Source organism: Danio rerio, chromosome 3 (assembly GCF_049306965.1).
Source record: "Danio rerio strain Tuebingen ecotype United States chromosome 3, GRCz12tu, whole genome shotgun sequence".
NCBI lineage: Eukaryota > Metazoa > Chordata > Actinopteri > Cypriniformes > Danionidae > Danio > Danio rerio.
This window is the reverse complement of record NC_133178.1, coordinates 13,245,457-13,265,000: the sequence shown is the minus strand read 5'-3', so window position 1 is coordinate 13,265,000 and position 19,544 is coordinate 13,245,457. Positions and strand designations below refer to the sequence as shown.

The 19,544-nt window shown below is 32.0% G+C and overlaps 2 protein-coding genes across 4 annotated transcripts in view; both read right to left on the bottom strand.

Annotated features, from left to right (window-relative positions):
• Nucleotides 1–3,123, bottom strand: part of tspan34b (tetraspanin 34b) — a 27,050-nt gene extending 23,927 nt beyond the window's left edge. Inside the window, 1 exon segment of one of the 2 annotated variants that reach the window (NM_200408.2) lies at nt 2,987–3,123. The gene's annotated coding sequence lies outside the window, so the exon portion shown is untranslated. 2 annotated transcript variants of the gene reach the window in all.
• Nucleotides 3,124–8,206: 5,083 nt separating this feature from the next.
• Nucleotides 8,207–19,544, bottom strand: part of znf653 (zinc finger protein 653) — a 32,607-nt gene continuing 21,269 nt past the window's right edge. The window contains exons 7-10 of one of the 2 annotated variants that reach the window (XM_073944216.1): nt 19,000–19,111; nt 16,075–16,189; nt 14,400–14,499; nt 8,207–8,715 (exon numbers count right to left, since the gene is read on the bottom strand). In XM_073944216.1, coding sequence (XP_073800317.1) covers nt 8,538–8,715; nt 14,400–14,499; nt 16,075–16,189; nt 19,000–19,111 — 505 coding nt within the window. In that variant the 3' untranslated portion in view covers nt 8,207–8,537. Of the gene's footprint in view, nt 8,716–12,011; nt 12,211–13,454; nt 14,500–16,074; nt 16,190–18,999; nt 19,112–19,544 lie in introns of those variants that run through there. The other variant, XR_012400879.1, reaches the window with a different exon arrangement.

Genomic DNA, 19,544 nt, shown 5'->3' with positions numbered 1-19,544 from the left:
GTTGTCGCGATACCATTAATCTTATGATACTATACTACTGTAGAAGTATCACGATACCAAGCAGTACTGTGATATTGTAATTCATACCTCAAAGTATTAGGAAAATTGTCAGAAATACTATAATTTATGTTATAATAAGCCTACTCAAATTTAATGTATAATTCCCTTAAGGCCAAAATGTATTATTTGCACCTCACTTTACCAAAAATTTATACATTCTCTTTGTTTATTTTGTAGATAACTGACCAAAAAAATACATTAAAATAAAGATACAACTTATACCAAATGAAATTTGTTACAAAAGAGCATTTTTCCAGCAAAATTAGGCCATATGAAAAGGTCAAAATTAATGTTTCCTGTTGCTCTTTTGGGTTTTTCATTTTTTTTCAGCCTTATCAGGTAACAATCCAAAGTAATTCATATTCATAATTTCACTTTGCGAGTCGTTCTTTTCTAGAGATTGTTGCGGTTGTTGTAGCTACTAAATCATATTGACAGGAACAGAAATGAACTGATTCAGATGTGCTTTCGAACTGAAGCATTAGAAAACGTGCAATAGGCTACCATAAAAGGTGCAAATTCTACAGTTTTGTAACCTTAAAGAGCTTCACAGACTGTTCAAATGAAATGGTCTACTTTTGCACAAACGTGTGAGAATTTAAGAGACATTTCCACATGCAAACTTATTGTAGATTAATTATTAATGATGATACTATCGTTTATAAACTACAGTGGCATTGCAGTATTTTGGAGCCATAGTATTAGGATACTATCATAGTACTGGTAACCCGTGCAACCCTAGTAAGTAAAATCTAATTTAAGTTCTTCATATAGTAGTATAGCATGGTTCAAACATACATTTTATTGCCGAGCAGTTTGAAAGATTGAACATTTGAGCACCCAAGTCCACTACATGGAGGAAAAATCCTGGAATGTTTTCCTAAAAAAAAAAAAGAAAACTTAAAATAACACTTTCTTTACTCAAGAAACAAAAACATGAACATCCTGGATGACAACGGTGTGAGTAAATTCGCAGAAATCCTTCAATTACCACCACACTCACGCTCCACAAAACAATGACTCAGGGCAAGTGAGGAAAAGCCAGCAAAACAACACGAATCTCCCGAGAGCTCATTCCGAGTGGACATGACAGAGGAACTGCGAACATCACATCAAAACACACTGAGAAACACTCTTTAAAGAAGATAAAATCTTATGAAATGCATTCACTTATGAATTCATATTAAAGTTATAACAAATTTGGGGTGTTTATAACAACAAAACAGCACCCTTTTCATAAAACCCACTTCAAAAAATACAATACTATTGTAATTTATAGTCAATACAGAAGTGTTATTGAACCATTCTATAAGTAAAATCTTTGTTGTACAAATTCATAATAGTGACGAAAAATTTTGGATCCCCTTACGTCTGGGTGTAACTGCTGTTGTGGCTGGAGTATTCTGGGAAATGTTCTTATCCCTTGGTTTCAAGTGTGGTCCTGAAAAATCTTCGTTCGAAAAGGTATTCCGTCCCCTTAGCCCTACGCCTTAAAGCTAAAGAGAATTGGGTAAGGGGAAGGGCTAAGGGGTACAATTGGCATTGGGCCTAATTCAAGTAACATTACTTTACCATAGTATGAAATGAAAACACTAACATTATATTGTATTACACTTTAAAAAATACAATAGTAATTTATAGTAAATACTACACTATAAATAAAATGTATTAAACTGTCTTACATTATAGTATTTACCACACTTCTTCAGTGTACTGCTTAGATTATTAAATAAAGATCTGTTCAAACTAATAAAACTAACAAAAGTGTAATGTACTATAGTAAACTGTGGTTTAATGCAAAATAATATACCCTACAGATAGTTTTGGATAATTTGTTCATATTACTAGAGATGTTGTATTACCATAGCATCTATTAAAGTACCACAACAAATGAATTCAAGTACTTTACTTACTATAGTACATGCAATTTTTCATATAGGAACTTAACTACACTGTAAAAAAAATCCTGGGTGCCTTCAATTTTTAAGCTGAATCAAATTAACCTTATGAGTCCATTGAACTTATATTACGTTAAACTGACTTAAAACAGCTTGCATGGCTTATGAAGTTAAGTTAGAACAAGATTAGTTTAGTATGTTACAATGACCTAAAAAAACTAATTGAAAACAGAACTAATTGATCATAGTTTTTTACAGTGTACTCTGATTTCTCTTTACAAAATCAGAAAGTTTTTTTATTACGGGCAATTCGCTGTAGTCATTTATAAGTCGCTTTTGGAAAAAAATAACTAAACGTAAACAAGATGTACCCAAACATTTCGACGATTAAAGTACTTCATATAGTATGTAGTAGATATGCTTTATGTTTATATTGCGGTATTGCCATAGCAACCATAGAATCACCACAACAGATTCATATAAGTAACGTTACTTTACCATAGTATGAACCAAAACGTTACGGTATTACCATAATATTTTCATATGGGCATTAACTACACACACGAACTCTCTCTTTCTTAATTCGTCCCTATTCTGACTTACATTTGTTTTTCTAACAAAACCATAAACATTATGTTATTAGCACTTTACGACGAATCAGTGTTTACATCCCTCATTCTTAAGTCGCTTTGTTTATGGATAAATATTGAGGTAAAGTTGGTTTTATTTTCGCAAATTCGTTAATTTCTACGTTCCCTATATTGTCTACTTTGAATATTTCGTCTGAAATTGCTTTTAAGTATGACTTTAAAACAACATTATTTAATTAACTGAACAATGTTGTTGCCTACTTTGATAGTCATTAGTTTCTAATGTCATACTATTTGCGAATAATACCTTAATGAAATTATATTTGTATGAAGAATATACAGCCTAACCAAATTTACCTCAAAACGATAACTAACGTTAAACATAAACAAGGTTTTAACAAGACTTTCTCACGATAAAAGAGCAGTAGAATCGCTTACCTTTAGTCAAATGTTTGATATAGACTCTGTTAAATCCCTGAGTGTGAAAGTGAGAGACGGCGTGAAACAAGTTTTCGTCCTGCTCGTGTTTTCTCTTGCTCTGAATGATCTGCTGAAGTGTGAACGGCTGTTTTACTACAGAGAGGAGGATGCAGCGAACAGGTGGGCGTGACGTGACGCTCCCTCGTCACTCTGGAGAGGTAGAGAGTGCGTGAAATGCTGTAGTCACGGAGATGGGGCTAATAAGACTTATTATTAAGTCACCTGAGTCCAGTACTCTAGGAGCCCGATCAACACAACAACGAGTTTGTGTCGACAGGGAAATGTGTTGGTATAGTATCAAAGCTAAATATTTAGGTGGAAATATAGACGCGAATGTGTGCGCATTTGTGCTGTAATGTTTGATTATGGTCAGGCTGCTAATTAAGTGGTAACATTTACATTGTAAATGTATTTATATATTTATTTGCATTACTGCTTTTACAAGAATGCACTTGAACATGTAATTCTGAAAAAGGTTTCACATTGTTAATAGCCTACTACACATTTTCCCCAGTTTGGAATAAGGAAAAGAAAGAGGAAACTATGACACATGAAAGACACAAAAGATTCCCTCAAACAATAAACTCAATAAGCTCAAGACAAGGAAAAAAGCTATTAACTGAGACAAATAAGTAAAATTATTTTAAATAAGACCAATTATTAAATCAGTAAAAAAAAAAAAAAAAAAAAAAAAACTTATAAAAACAAATAAATGTATCAAAAAAAAAATTTATATATATATATATATATATATATATATATATATATATATATATATATATATATATATATATATATATATATATATATATATAGGTGAATTTCTCACAACACTATTTACATTTGCACAACAGTTAATACATTTCTCAAAACAATCAGTCAATTTTGCACATCAAAGTAGCAGTGTGTCATTCCTTCCAAGAAATTGCAGATGCTTTTTGATATGCATCAATTGCTTTCATACAACCCTCTGCTGTTTTATATCGTTTTTATTTGCTTGTCATGTCAGTCAAAATTAACTAAACTTGTAAATGCTGAATAGTCATTCCATATAAAACTAATAGTCCTCATTTCATTATTCGAGTCATTACATACTAAAATGTTGAACTAGTTCTCAAAATCTGTCAAGCAAGTTTTATAAAAAAATGTAAATATTTTTTTTTCTTGAAAATGTCTTCTAAATTGAACAATTTCATGAATGATTTACAGACCTGTGTATGTTGGAGGTTCAGCTCCAATATGTACTGCAATATTGTCTACAGTTGTGCACAGCTCTACCCAAAGGGAGTTTATGTTTGTTGTAAATAAGGGTGTGTTTATTCTTTTGCACAATGCTGTGAGTAAATTAGAATGGTAAAGAGCAAATGCAGTGGAAATGTGAAACATACATATTCAGTGTCTTGTACTCAGATACTTCACTAAATGCAGTGATGTCTGACTTTACTGTAGTTTTCAAACGGCTGTGCAAATAGTATATAGTGCTGTCTTGAGCATTTTCAGGAAGTGTCACCAAAAACTGACTTTTTGCATTGGAAAAAAAATTACAGAGTAAACTGTCATAATGAAAACATGACAAAGCCATTTGACTATCTTGATCACAAACAATGGTGTGAGGACTTTTCATCTTGATGACACTGACACTTTCACTGACATCAAAACTTGCTTTGAGGAATGAGCTCTCCATTTTGAGCAAGTGACACACTTATGCAGGTTATCAACTAGGTTTTGCAGTTTGTACTAATTGTTTTGAGAAACACATTGACTGTTGTGCAAAGGTAAATAGTGTTGTGAGAAATGCACCAAAGCGACTGAGGAAAAAACTGTAAACAACATTACATGGTTAACGGATTGTCTTCATGCAAGAATTTACAAATATTGCTTGTGTCTTCATCAGCTTCCTATAAAGTTCTGTGGGATGGATGGGACAGACAGACAGACAGACAGACAGACAGACAGACAGACAGACAGACAGACAGATAGACAGATAGATAGATAGATAGATAGATAGATAGATAGATAGATAGATAGATAGATAGATAGATAGATAGATAGATAGATAGATAGATAGATAGATAGATACAAAGTTTAAACAGATACAGATGGATGGATGGATGGATGGATGGACAGACAGATGGACGGACGGACGGACGGACAGATATACAGTAGATAGAACGACAGACAGACAGACAGACAGACAGACAGACAGACAGACAGACAGACAGACAGACAGATAGATAGATAGATAGATAGATAGATAGATAGATAGATAGATAGATAGATAGATAGATAGATAGAAACAAAGTTTAAACAGATACAGATGGATGGATGGATGGATGGATGGATGGACAGACAGACGGACGGACGGACGGACGGATATACAGTAGATAGAACGATAGATAGATAGATAGACAGACAGACAGACAGACCGATGGATGGATGGATGGATGGATGGAAATACAGTAGATAGAACGATAGATAGATAGAGGGTTAGACAGACGGACGGACGGACGGACGGATATACAGTAGATAGAACGATAGATAGAACGATAGATAGAACGACAGACAGACAGACATAGATATAATTTTGAGGGATGTAAACAAAAACAATAGTCCAAACATATTTCCTGTTTTGCATTTGAAATTTCCATAGCTTCCAAGAATCCAAACATTAAAATATGATGAATAGCCTCTTGTTACATGAGATAGTTCGACAACAAACAGGAAATGTTCATGGGCCAATGACATCACCGCAATGAAATGGATATATATATATATATATATATATATATATATATATATATATATATATATATATATATATATATATATATATATATATATAAGAAATTATGTGGAAAACCTATTAACTTAAGCTACAATACATTTGTAAAGTGATGAAAATGTTACAAATTTAAATATAAAATAAAAAGAGTTTTTGATCAAAGTAAAACGTAAACAACGTAAAAAGAATCAAGAATGACACTAAAAGAAAGCATGGTGAAGGAAGTAACTTAGTCAAAATTTGTGGATGAGTGGTTTAGAGGAAGAATGCGGTCAGTGTTCCACCTGTAGACAAACTGGCTTTTCCCAACCTCCGGCAGCCAATAAAACACAGCTCCTGACGCTCTGGGCAAGGCCAAAGTCACCGCCATTTCACTCGCTCTTTAATCCCCACGTCTAGAAACACCACATTCACACACACAGCAAACATTGACCAGGAACCTGAAAAATGAACATTATACAAGTGATAAAAACAGGACATTTACATGGAAAGACCACCAAAAAAAAAACAAAGTAATGCAAACTTACAAGGAACTATCAGTACCTGAGAGTTGAAGTATTCGATGACACTTCCTTGTACAGTTCAGATTAAGAGCTTAAGATTTGAATAGCTGTACAAATTAAAGCTTTGCAGAGTTTCATACACCAAAAAAGTGAGAAATAACTATTCAGTGAGATGCTAAGGGCTTTATAGTCTTGCGCTGCACCCATTAGCATGATTTACTTTCATTTTAGAACACAAGTTATCATGTATTTGTCACATTTTGTAAAATGTACATGTAGATATTTACATTTTAAAAGAGCTGAAATTTGATGGTTGAATGTAAGGATGTCATTAAAAAGAGGAAAGTTGATATGTTCAACATCACCAGGGTGAACGGAGCTAAATATAGCCATGATTTGCACAATACAAACACACGCTCAGTCATGTTGAACACGTCATGTTTAGATCAAATTTCAGATTCATAAAGTTTGATGGTGGCTCAGTGGTTAGCACTGTCGCCTCACATAAAGAAGGTTGCAGGTTTGAGGCCCGGCTGAGCCAGTTAGCAATTCTATGTGGAGTTTGCTTGTTCTGTCTGTGTTGGCGTGTTCCGGTTTCCCCCACAGCTCAAAAACATGCACTATAGGTGAATTTGAAGTGGCCGTAGTGTATTAGTTTATGGGTGTTTCCCAGTACTGGGTTGCTGCTGGAAGAATATCCGCTGTGTAAAAAATATAACGGAATAGTTGGTGGTTCATTCCACTGTGGTGACCTTTGATAAATAAGGGACTAAGCTGAAGGAAAATGAATGAATGAACAGATTGATATGGAGGATAGATCTAGATCAGTCGTCTTTGGTTAAACATAACTTTACAGTAAGCTTTCATTGGACAATATTACTTCAGGGTAATAGATAATCTCACAATATTTTCACTTCTTTTGCATTTCGTCACCTTAGAATTATAAGGTTTTATCTGACATTTCTGTCAAAATTTAGTTATTGACATATTCTTATTAAATGAAAACTTATTTACATTATGGGATGTTTTTTTATAAGTTGTTTAGGTTTTAAGACTTTTTATTTTAAAAACAGATGTTAGACAAATACTATTTGCTAAATGGAATGCAAAAACTTTGAAGCTCAATATATTTAAATCATTCAGAACGCAGACAGAACCCTATAATTCCAAGGTGATGATTTGTATTTATTACTAAATAACATGGACAAACTCTAATATTTGGCATTTTTAATGAACAAAACATTTATTAAAGAAACATTAAAGTCTACATGAAGCAAAAGCTGCGACATTTTTTTTTTCCGTATTGTGACGCAGTTCCTAGAGAAACAGAATATTAAATGAGAAAAGCATTTCAAGCAGGATAACACACCATGTCATAAAGCCCAAATGATCTCAAATTGGTTTCATGAACATGACAGTGAGTTCACTGTACTCAAATGGCCTCCACAGTCACCAGTTCTCAATCCAATAGAGCACCTTTGGGATGTGGTGGAATGGGAGATTCGCATCATGGATGTGCAGCCGACAAATCTGCAGCAACTGCGTGATGCTGTCATGTCAATATGGAGCAAAATCTCTGAGGGATATTTCCAGTACCTTGTTGAATCTATGCCACGAAGGATTAAGGCAGGTCTGAAGGCCAAAAGGTGGTCCAACCCGGTACTAGTAAGGTGTACCTAATAAAGTGGCCGGTGAGTGTATGTTATGGTTTATTGTTTGTTCAGTATAGTAATGATCTAATGAAACCTTATTGTAAAGTGTAAGCAAAATTCTTAATTGTAGCTGAACACAATGACTTGACTGGAATACATCATGCTTACAAAACACTTTCATGTTGACATGTAAAATAAAAACTTTTATGAAGCAGTATGACCTTCAAAGAACAGGCTTAGGTTAATTATGATCACCCTGATTTGGATTTAATGATTCAGATATTGGATTACAAATAGAAAATGAATGTTTGTTCAAACAGTTTCAGCAAAATTACAGTTTTGTTCTTCTGTGTCCAGCACAGGAATAAAAAAGGATAGTTAAAAGACAAAAACACTGTTGATCTTTTAATCAATGTCTCTTTTGCACATCCTCTATTCAATTATTCATCAAGAATGTTTCAGATTTTGATTACTAAGAAAAAGATTTACCATAAAAGCACTTAAAAGTGCACATAAAAGAAACACTGTTCATTTCACATACGCGTGACCTCGTATTCCTCCTTTAGCTTGATTCAGCAGGGCTGTTTGTCCGGATGGCTTTTGAGTTTGTGGAATTTGACGCTGTCGAGTTTTTCGAAGCGTTTGCCGCAGTGTTCACACGTGTAGTTGAAGTGCGCTTCAGACGTGTGTTTCCTCATGTGCCAGTTGAGCGATGCCCGCTGCCGACACTGATACCCACATATCTCACATCTGCAGGTAAAAACAAAACACTTCTCCTATAATCATGATTGATATCAAAATACACTACTAAGCTTTTTTAACTACTAGCCAAACCCATTCCATGCCAACAAATAATAATAAATAAACATATGCATATATATGCATATATATATATATATATATATATATATATATATATATATATATATATATATATATATATATATATATATATATAATGTACACCCACAACTGTACAGATAATTAATCATATACCTTCATGAATAATACATATCTGCACATATTTACAAGAGTCCACTCAATCATCAGCTTCTATACACTTCCTGACAAAAGTCTTGAATTTATCAGTAATTCAAGTCTTACCTCCAGCACAAACACGCGTAGGTTAATAACAAAATCTGCATAAAGCAAGACTATAGCCTTCACTGATTGATTACATAACATATATAATTGTTGTTATTAATATAAAATATAATTTCAGTTGATCGTGCAACATTATTAAACAAAACTAAATAAATATAAAAAAAAGAACAAAAAATAAAAAAAATCACAGCTATATAAAATCTTTTCATTTGAAATTCCATTAAAAAAAATCTCTAATAATCCTTATTGAAAATATCCATTAATTCTCCTTTCTGAATAAGAGCACAGTCTTCATTGACTCCAATGGTTTCAATGGCCGTGGTTTGCAGTGGTTGTGTTGTAGACATTTTTTGCACTATACTGTTTGGTTTCACACCAAAAGCGTGAGTGGCTTGTAAGCAGCGTGTCAGTGTAACTACACCGTTAATGAAGCTGCAGTGCAGACTGGAAAATATTCACACCGGAAGCGTTTGTAGAGTGTGATGATGCAGCGGAACAAAAAGCTACACTGTTTTTTTATCTGCTAATTATTTATCTGAAGCTAAATTTCATTTAATCCTGTTTTTTTATTCAAGTTATATTTGGAGATACTGAATTTTTCAAACTTGCAATATAATATAATATAATATAATATAATATAATATAATATAATATAATATAATATAATATAATATAATATAATATAATATAATATAATATAATACAATATAATACAATATAATGAAATTTTGTATAATATAATATAATATAATATAAGTATAATATAATATAAGTATAATATAATAAAATTTAATTTAATATAATATAATATAATATAAGTATAATATTAGTATAATATAATATATAATATAATATAATATATTATAATATAGTATAGTATAATATAATATATAATATAATATAAGTATAATATAATATAATATAATATAATATAATATAATATAATATAATATAATATAATATAATATAATATAATATAATATAATATAATATAATATAATCAGTAGGCCTTTGTCGGTCAGAGTTGAACATGAATGACAAATTCTAATTCTTATCTTGAGGCATGACAGACTGTCTGAGACAGTGTCGTTGGTGGCTGAAGAGACCAATACAGGAAAGGCATTCTTTGCTGCAGAAGTCGCATCGATAGGTGGAAAAAACATCATGTTTTTTTTGACCTGACTTGAGCTGTTTGGTCTGGGTGCACCTCCATTTCAGGCAGTCTGCTGCAAGGTCTTCCCAGGACTGTGTGTTTATGTCGAGGGCTTTTAATGTCTCTCTTCACGACATCTTTAAATCGTAGAATCGGGCGCCCTGTAGCCCGATCGGGCGCCCCTATACTATACTATACTATAATATAATATAATAACATTTGAGAGGACAATATCTGCTGTAAAATAAGGAAGGAAATTGATTTTATAAGAAACATTATTATTCTTCCATTACAATGATACTCTGGGTTCATGTTTGCCCGCACACAGAATCTACCAATATTTTTAAATAAAATGTTTCCCAATTAGGATCTTATTAATATCACTTTCTTAATATATTATATGCAAACTCTATGAACTTCTTCATATAGTAAACTTAACTCAGCCACTGCAAGATGTAAAGTGAGCAGGATGTGTTTGTCAAACTCAACAGATTTTGCGAGGGTTTTCCCCTCCCCTATTTTTTTAACACCACATCCTTTTAAGGGCTCTGTAAAAATTCTGCCGTGAAGCAGTCCGTCTCATATTTTTGGCCTACAATTTTTTTTTTTTTTTTTTTTTTTTTTTTACACACTATACTTGGACTTGGATTAAAAACACATTTATATTCAGTTCCTTGTTCTAACTGCTGCAACAACAAAAGATCCTGAAACAATGACAGGATCCATCTACTCCAGTTAATCTTACTTGGAAACTTACCAGACATTATTAGTTTGGAATATACCACAGCTAAAAAAAAATAGCACCAGCAGGAAAACAAAAATTTTGGTAAAATATGAGAGAGACTGTATTAGATATGTTTCAATCCTGATTTTGTATCTACCTATTATTGCACTAATGTACCTATTATTGTTACATTGGTGTTGAATGGGGCTCTGTGAGGACAGTCTCTCTTACGAGGACTAGTCTGAGAGAAATTTGGTTGTTTCATTCATTCGTTCATTTTCTTTTTGTCCAAGTCCCTTTATTAATCCGGGGTCGCCACAGCGGAATGAACTGCCAACTTAATCAGCATATGTTTTACGCAGCGGATCCCCTTCTAGCTGCAACCCATCACTGGGAAACACCCATACACACTCATTCTCACACACACACACACATTACGGTCAATTTAGCCTACCCAATTCACCTATAGCGCATGTCTTGGACTGTGGGGGAAACCAGAGTACCCAGAGGAAACCCAAGCAACATGCAAACTCCAACGCCAACTGACCCAGCCAGGGCTCGAACCAGTGACCTTCTTGCTGTGGGGCGAACGTGCTACCCACTGCGCCACCATGCAGGCAATTTGGTTGTTTCGATTTGTGTTGAATGCTCTTGTCTATTGTGAGACTACAATGTGTTTGTTCGTGAACTCGTCCAGTTAACTGATACTCTTGAGAAACAGGTTGTAGAGTCGCGCGATATACATTTACAACAGCCTGATTTTCTTTTGTAGGTCACACTTTATTTTGATGGTCCATTTGTTGAATTTAAGTTACATTGCATCTACATGCCAACTAATTCTCATGAAATAATTAGACTGTTAGGTTGGGGTTAGGGTTAGTGCTCCTAATTTTACAGTCTACTAAAACTCAAATGGACCATCAAAATAAAGTATTACCCTTTTGTATTACTTCATTAGGCTCAGGAGAGTGTGCTGTTTTGCTTATGTTTTGTTTTTTAGTTAGAGTAGTTTATTTAAGATGTTCGTTTAATCCAGTTTGTGTGTTTTGTTATATTTTTTTCTTTGATTTAAGCACCTCTAAGTACCTTCTCTCCATCAGGAAATTATCATTTATACATTGTAAAAAAAATTCTTTCACTGTACAGATATTTAAAAAAAAAAGAAGCAATTTTTGAAAAAAAAAAAAAAGAGTTTTTTGAAATTGATGTAAATTTATTAAGAATAAAAAAGCTATAAAATCAGATGTACATCTGTATTCGCAGCCTTTGCTCAATACTTTGTCGATGAACCTTTGGCAGCAATTACAGCCTCAAGTCTTTTTGAATATGATGCCACAAGCTTGGCACAACTGTCTTTGGGAATTTTTGCCCATTCCTCTTTGCAGTACCTCTCAAGCTCTATCAGGTTGGATGGTAAGCGACGGTGTACAGCCATTTTCAGATCTCTCCAGAGATGTTCAATAGGATTTAGGTCTGGGCTCTGGCTGGGCCACTCAAAGACATTCACTGAGTTGCTGTGAAGCCACTCCATTGATATTTTGGCATGTGTTTTGGGTCATTGTCCTGCTGGAAGATGAACTGTCGCCCTAGTCTGAGATCAAGAGCACTCTGAAGCAGGTTTTCATTCAGGATGTCTCTGTACATTACTGCATTCATCTTTCCCGCTATCCGACTAGTCTTCCAGTTCCTGCTCCTGAAAAACATCCCCACAGCATGATGCTGCCAACACCATGCTTCACTAAAGGGATATTACTAGCCTGGTGATGAGCGGTGCCTGTTTTTTTCCCCAAACATAACGCCTGGCATTCACTCCAAAGAGTTCAATTTTAGTCTCATCAGAGCAGAGAATTTAGTTTCTTATGGTCCGAGAGTCCTTCAGATGCCTTTCGGCAAATTCCAGGCGGGGACTGGCTTCTGTCTGGCCACTCTACCATACAGGCCTGATTGGTGGATTGTTGCACAGATGGTTGTCCTTCTGTAAGGTTCTCTTCTCTCCACAGAAGAACGCTGGAGCTCAGACAGAGTGATCATCGGGTTATTGATCACCTCCCTTACTAGGGCCCTACTCCCCCGATCACTCAGCTTAGATGGCCGGCCAGCTCTAGGAAGAATCCTAGTGGTTCCAAACATCTTCAACTTACGGATGACGGAGGCCACTGTGCTCATTGGAACTTTTAGAGCACCAGAAATCTGTCTGTGACCTTCCCCTGCCTTGTGCCTCGAGACAATCCTGTCTCGGAGGTCTACAGACAATTCCTTTGTCTACATGCTTAGTTTGTGCTTTGACACTTATATAAACAGGTGTGTTCATTTTCAAATCATGTCCAATCAACTGAATTGACCACAGGTGAACTCCAATTAAGCTGCTGAAACATCTCAAGAATGATCAGTGGAAACAGAATGTACCTGAGCTCATTTTAGAGCATTTGCTGTGAATACTTCTGTACATGTGATTTTGCAGCTTTTTTAAAAAAAAATTTGCAACAATTTCAAAAACTCTCTTTTCACATTGTCATTATGGGGTATTTTGTGTAGAATTATGAGGAAATAAATGAATTGAATCGATTCTGGAATTAGGCTGTAACACAAAAAAATGTGGAAAAATTGAAGCGCTATATATACTTTCCGGACGCACTGTAAATATGGTATTTTCCCGTTTCTATGCATATATAATAAGCATTATTTAGTATATTTCAATGTGTAAATATTTTTTGTTATTTAATATATTTTGTTACGTCATCACGTATGTGTTATTTTTCCATTTCAATGCGTATATAATTAGTGTTATTTTGTATATTTCAATGCGTAAAGCGTTTGTGTTATTTTGTACTTCAATGTGTATATAATGCGTGTTTCATATAATTTCGTAAGTTTCAGCGCATATTTAATGTGCATAATAATAGGTGGATAGCAAAATAGCTAATAGAGGACTGAATTGTTTTTTTGACCCGGATGATACTACACACTGTAAAAAAAGACGTTTGTTGATGTTTAAACTACTTATTTAAAATAATCTGAAACAACACAATGTACATTTCTGAGGGGACAGCTTAATTGTTTTATGTTCAATCAACTTAACTGTGTAAAAACTAATAAGGTTTACTTAAAATCTTCAAGTTGACCAGACATAAATCAATTGTGTGAAAGCCAGCAATTTTTACAGTCTACTCGAATAGTATGCAAATTCGGATATGGTAATGAGCATCTGCTTGAAACCAATCAAATCACACTGAGCCATCAATCCATCCAATCAGACTCTAGAAAAGGTGGGGTTTAGACAGATAAGATCCTTAAACAAACTATTTCAGACACTGTGAGAACAATGAGAAAAACTGAAGTGTTTTGACCTTGGATTCTATCGTAGGAGACCTCCAAAATAAAATTAGAACTATTAAAATAGCATAACAGAAAACAGCATATGTGCGTGTGTGTGTGTTGTTTGACTGAACTCACTGTAATGGTGTCTCTCCGGTGTGTGTTCGTCTGTGCACCTCTAAATGATTCTTACGCTTGAAGGACTTGCCACACGTTTCACATATAAAATCCCGCACACCTGCATCAAACGTAAAAATGGTTTTTGATTACTCGAATACATATATTTAGAATAAGCAACAAATGAAAACTAGATTATGTAATCATAAGTATTATAATTTAAAATAACTAATCATACTAGTGGTAAGAAATATTTACACAGTATATTGTAAATTTCACATTTAATAACCTGCTTAACGTTTTAATTTTTCACATATTATAATTTTAATTAGCTAATTTTAATTATTACCAATAATAAAACAATAATAAGAACAGTTTAGACAGAAAAAAGCACATTATAAAATGTATAAGACTATAAACCATCATTAAACTGAAAAGGCTACTAAATAGCTGGAAGAAAAGCTATACTGCTTAACATTTCAGTTGTCAGCCATAATAAACCAAACTAAAAGTAAAGAAAATTAAATAGTTTTAAATTTGATTACTTGATTAAACAAACACAAAGTAATATAAGACATAAAATATTATACATTTTTTAAATAATAACTCTGTCTTATTATACTTGTAATTTTTGTGACATAATTCAGTCAAACGATCATTGCAAAATAAATTGTTAATTAAAAACAAGTTTTACAGTCTATAACCAGCCTAAATATATTAGTTTAATTAATGTATTCATTATGATTTATGATTATAGCTTTAATCAGCTTCCATTAATAAAAACTAAAATAAGAACACTTAAATAATACTTAATACTTAATACTTTTAATACTTAAAAAAACACATTATAAAATGTGAAACTTACAATTAAATACTTAATTACATACAATATTATAAGCCATAATTATTCAATTGAAAATGCGATACTACTAAATATCTCATGCTAACATAAACTTTGCCATACATAATGATTTTTTAAAATAAAATATGATCGTTCCAAAGTAGGAAAACACACTTACACGGTAAAGAAAAATAAATAAAAAATAGATCACAAAACCACACGTTCATTTAATAAAAATAGTAATTTCTTTTAAATAATTTTTTATTTAATTTAATATTTAGGTTTATATTAATTTTTTTTATTTAACTTAATTTATAATTTAATTTAGAATAATTTATATGAATATTTAATTAAGGTCAATTTAATAATTTATTTAAAACATTTTTAATTTATAATTTAATTTAAGATTTTATTTAACATTTTATTTAAAATGTAATGTCATTTAATTTAATTTATAATTTAATTTAAGATTTTATTTAATATTTTATTTAAAATGTAATGTCATTTAATTTAATTTATAATTTAATTTAAGATTTAATTTATAATTTAATTTAAATTGTAAATTTATATTGTTTAATATTTAAATTTAAGTTAATTTAATATTTAATTTTACATTTTATTGATGTTAATTTTATAATTTAATAAAAAATATTTGATTTATAATTTAATTGAATGTTTAATTTAAGTAAATTTAATATAATTTACTTAAAATGTAATGTCATTTAATTTAATTTATAATTTAATTAATTTTATTTTAATTCATCATTTAATTTTGTTTTTTTAACTTAATATAATTTATAATTTAAATTAATTCATAATTTAATTTCATTTAACTTAATTTAACTGTGGATGTACCTGAGTGTATGATCATATGTCGATGAAGATGGTTGGACAGATAAAACTTCTTCCCACAGCCTGGATGAGGACAGACTTTGGTTCGGCCTTTCCTGTGCACCAGATTCACATGATTCTGTCCAACACACAGAAGAAAAACAACTTTAAAATGACCATTCACCCTATAGGCAGAAGCAGATCATTTAATTATTTCCTTCAAAAGAAAATCCCTAAACACACATATTTTCTTAACATATTTTTTCTTAAAAAGTGTGTGAAGCTCGTGCTCACTACATTTGTGCATGTGATTAAAGCCAATAATACTGTAAACAATAATAATTGCCTTGCACAGACTGATTGTTTGGCTTCATAAGACCTCGGTTTATAATCAGCAGTCATGGCTATTGATTTGAACTTGTTTTTATGTGTTTATATTTAATCTCAAACATAGGTAACCATTGACCTGCATTATAAGAATCACCAAGAAAAGCAGATTCAGCTAAAATCGTCTTTAATGTTCTACTGAAGAAAAGTCCCCTACATCATCAGTGGTCTATAAGGAGTAAATGAACTGTAGATTTCTTTTTTACATGAACTGTCCCTTTACTTGCATTATTAAAGGCCTAATGAAGTGCTTAAAAATATGCATTTTGATTTGATGTTTGAATAAATAAACACTTTTATATTGATTTATACAATATTATACAATTTCAAGGGGAAAGTACATAAACTTATCATGTAGAACTGGAATTAAATGATCTAAAACTGAAAAGTAATCCCTTCCTTTTTGTCAGTGAATAGGTATTACAGCAAATACTTACTTTGTAAACAATATCACCCAACACTGCCTGTAAACATGAGGTCATGGTTGTGTAATTTAGTTTCCAGTCACTTCTGTCTATTACTTCTAAATAAAATAATAAAGGAAATAGAAGTTCTGCTCAAATGAACTGAAATGAAGCCCTGTCAATATTTGTAGAACACCTTTATTTAACAAAGATAGTAGATTTTTGATAAAAATGAGCAATTGTTTGTTTCCAATTATATTTGAACTTGATATCAAAAGATTAAACAATAAAGATATTATATTCACAGACTTATTTACAGTACAAGCTCATATAATACCAAGAGTGCCAATATTAGTGAGGGCCACTATAACATCAAAAGCATTAAAGCGGCAGTTTGTCCCAAACGGAAAATTCTGTCATCATTTACTCATCCTCCACTTGGTTCAACCCTTTGAGAGTTCTTTTTTTTCAGTTGAACACAAAAGAGGATATTTTGAAGAATGTTTGAAACTGATAACTATTTACTTCAGTGTTTGTTTTTCCTTCCGGTTTGCCCAAAACTGACAATTCCGTCATCATTTACTCATCTTTCACTTGTTAAACCCTCTAAGAGTCTCTATTTACAGTTGAAAACAAAAGAAGACATTTTGATCAATGTTTGAAACCAGTAACCATTGACTTCCACAGTGTTTGTTTTGTTTTCCCTAGTATGAAAGTCATGGGTTACAGTATTTCAACATTGTTCAATATATCGTTCTTTGTGTTCAACAAATAAAGGTTTGAGGGAGAATAAATAGTGATGTATTAAACTTGAAAAGGAGGATAGATATCTATTTAAGATATTATTGGCATCAAGTAAAAATTATAAGCCGCAAATGGTATAAAGAAGACCCACCAACTAAAGACAAATGGTTCACAATAATAGAAGAAAGAAATGTAAAAAAAATAAATAAAAAAAGACACGCACACTTCAATTATAAAAACAGATCTTTGAGAAAACAACAATATAACTATCCATGATTTAACATTTGCATAAATCTAGAGGTTTATTTTATTTATTTATTTATTTTCTTGACGAGGTTAATTCCATATTTTATGTATTTATATGTGTATACATGTGTGGAATGGAGATATAATAGTTAATAACTCATTTACTAATAAATTTATTAAGATTTATTTTATCTTTTCCATGAAGACAGTAAATAATATTTTACTAGACATTTTTCAAGACACTTCTATACACCCTAAAGTGACATTTAAAGGCTGAACTACATTCATTTGGTTAACCAAGCAGGTTATTGTATAATGATGGTTGGATCTGTAGACTAGCGAAAAAATATAGCTAAAAGGGGCTAATAATATTGACCTTAAAATGGTTTTAAAAAATTAAAACTGCTTTTACTCTAGCCGAAATAAAACGAATAAGACTTTCTTATTCGTTTATATATATATATATATATATATATATATATATATATATATATATATATATATATATATATATATATATATATATATATATATATATATATATATATACATATATATATATACATATATATATATATATATATATATATATATACATATATATATATATATATACACACACACACATACATACATACATATAAATATAAAAATATATATATATACACACACACACACACACACACACACACACACACATTTATATATATATATATATATATATATATATATATATATATATATATATATATATAAAATCAATAAAAAACAAGAATAAAAATTATAATAATAATTCTGTGGGTAAATTTAATAATAATAATAATAAAAACAGCTGACTTACATTTTTAAATACATATGCATTTATCATCAACACATTTACTCAGATACGCTAAAATTTAACTCATCCAATAAATAATTTTCAGATTAACATCCAAGCCCTTACAATACTTAACCAGCCCCATCCCAAGGCACATATTAGTTCCTGTTACTAAGGTTTAATAAACAATAAGAGTGTCTGCTTTGTGATGAACAATGAAACCGACCAAGCACCTGGCCGGTCAGGTTTTAAATCGTGACATCATTTTCCAGCTTCTATTTTCAGCTGTTTGTGTGTGTCTTTGTGCTCACAGGGATTCTCCTCAGATGTGTATTGTAAACATGAGCTGACCTGGAAACTGCTGATGGCCACATACACCTGACTGCAGCCTTCATACGGGCAGTGAAACATCTTCAACATGCCGTCCGCCTCGATCACTGGACCCCGCCGGCTCCTCTTAGACCTAACAGACAACATTTATAAAGGACAATGAATATTTCCTCATTTACTCACTCTCAAATGGTTCTCAAGTTTTATGAATGTCTTTCAATGGTTGAACACACACACACAAATACACACATCCGCATAGTGTCTAAAACTATGTGGAAATCTTGAGGCTTGAAAAAAAAAAAACAGCCACAGACTTTTATATTTAGTGTACGACCATAGTATTTTTTATTCCTACTATGGAAGTCAATAGAGCCGTTCACATACTGTGTTTTTTGCAAGCACAAGTTTACTTCCAATTGATGCGCATGGCAAAAGAGTTATAAAACAGCATTTTTCATGCACACCTACTTCAAAACATCTCAACTTTTTAAAAGCTTTCAAAGCGAGTTTTAATTTCAACGCAAATTTGTGCTCAGGCTCCTGTGGCGTCTGTCATTGCTAGTCAA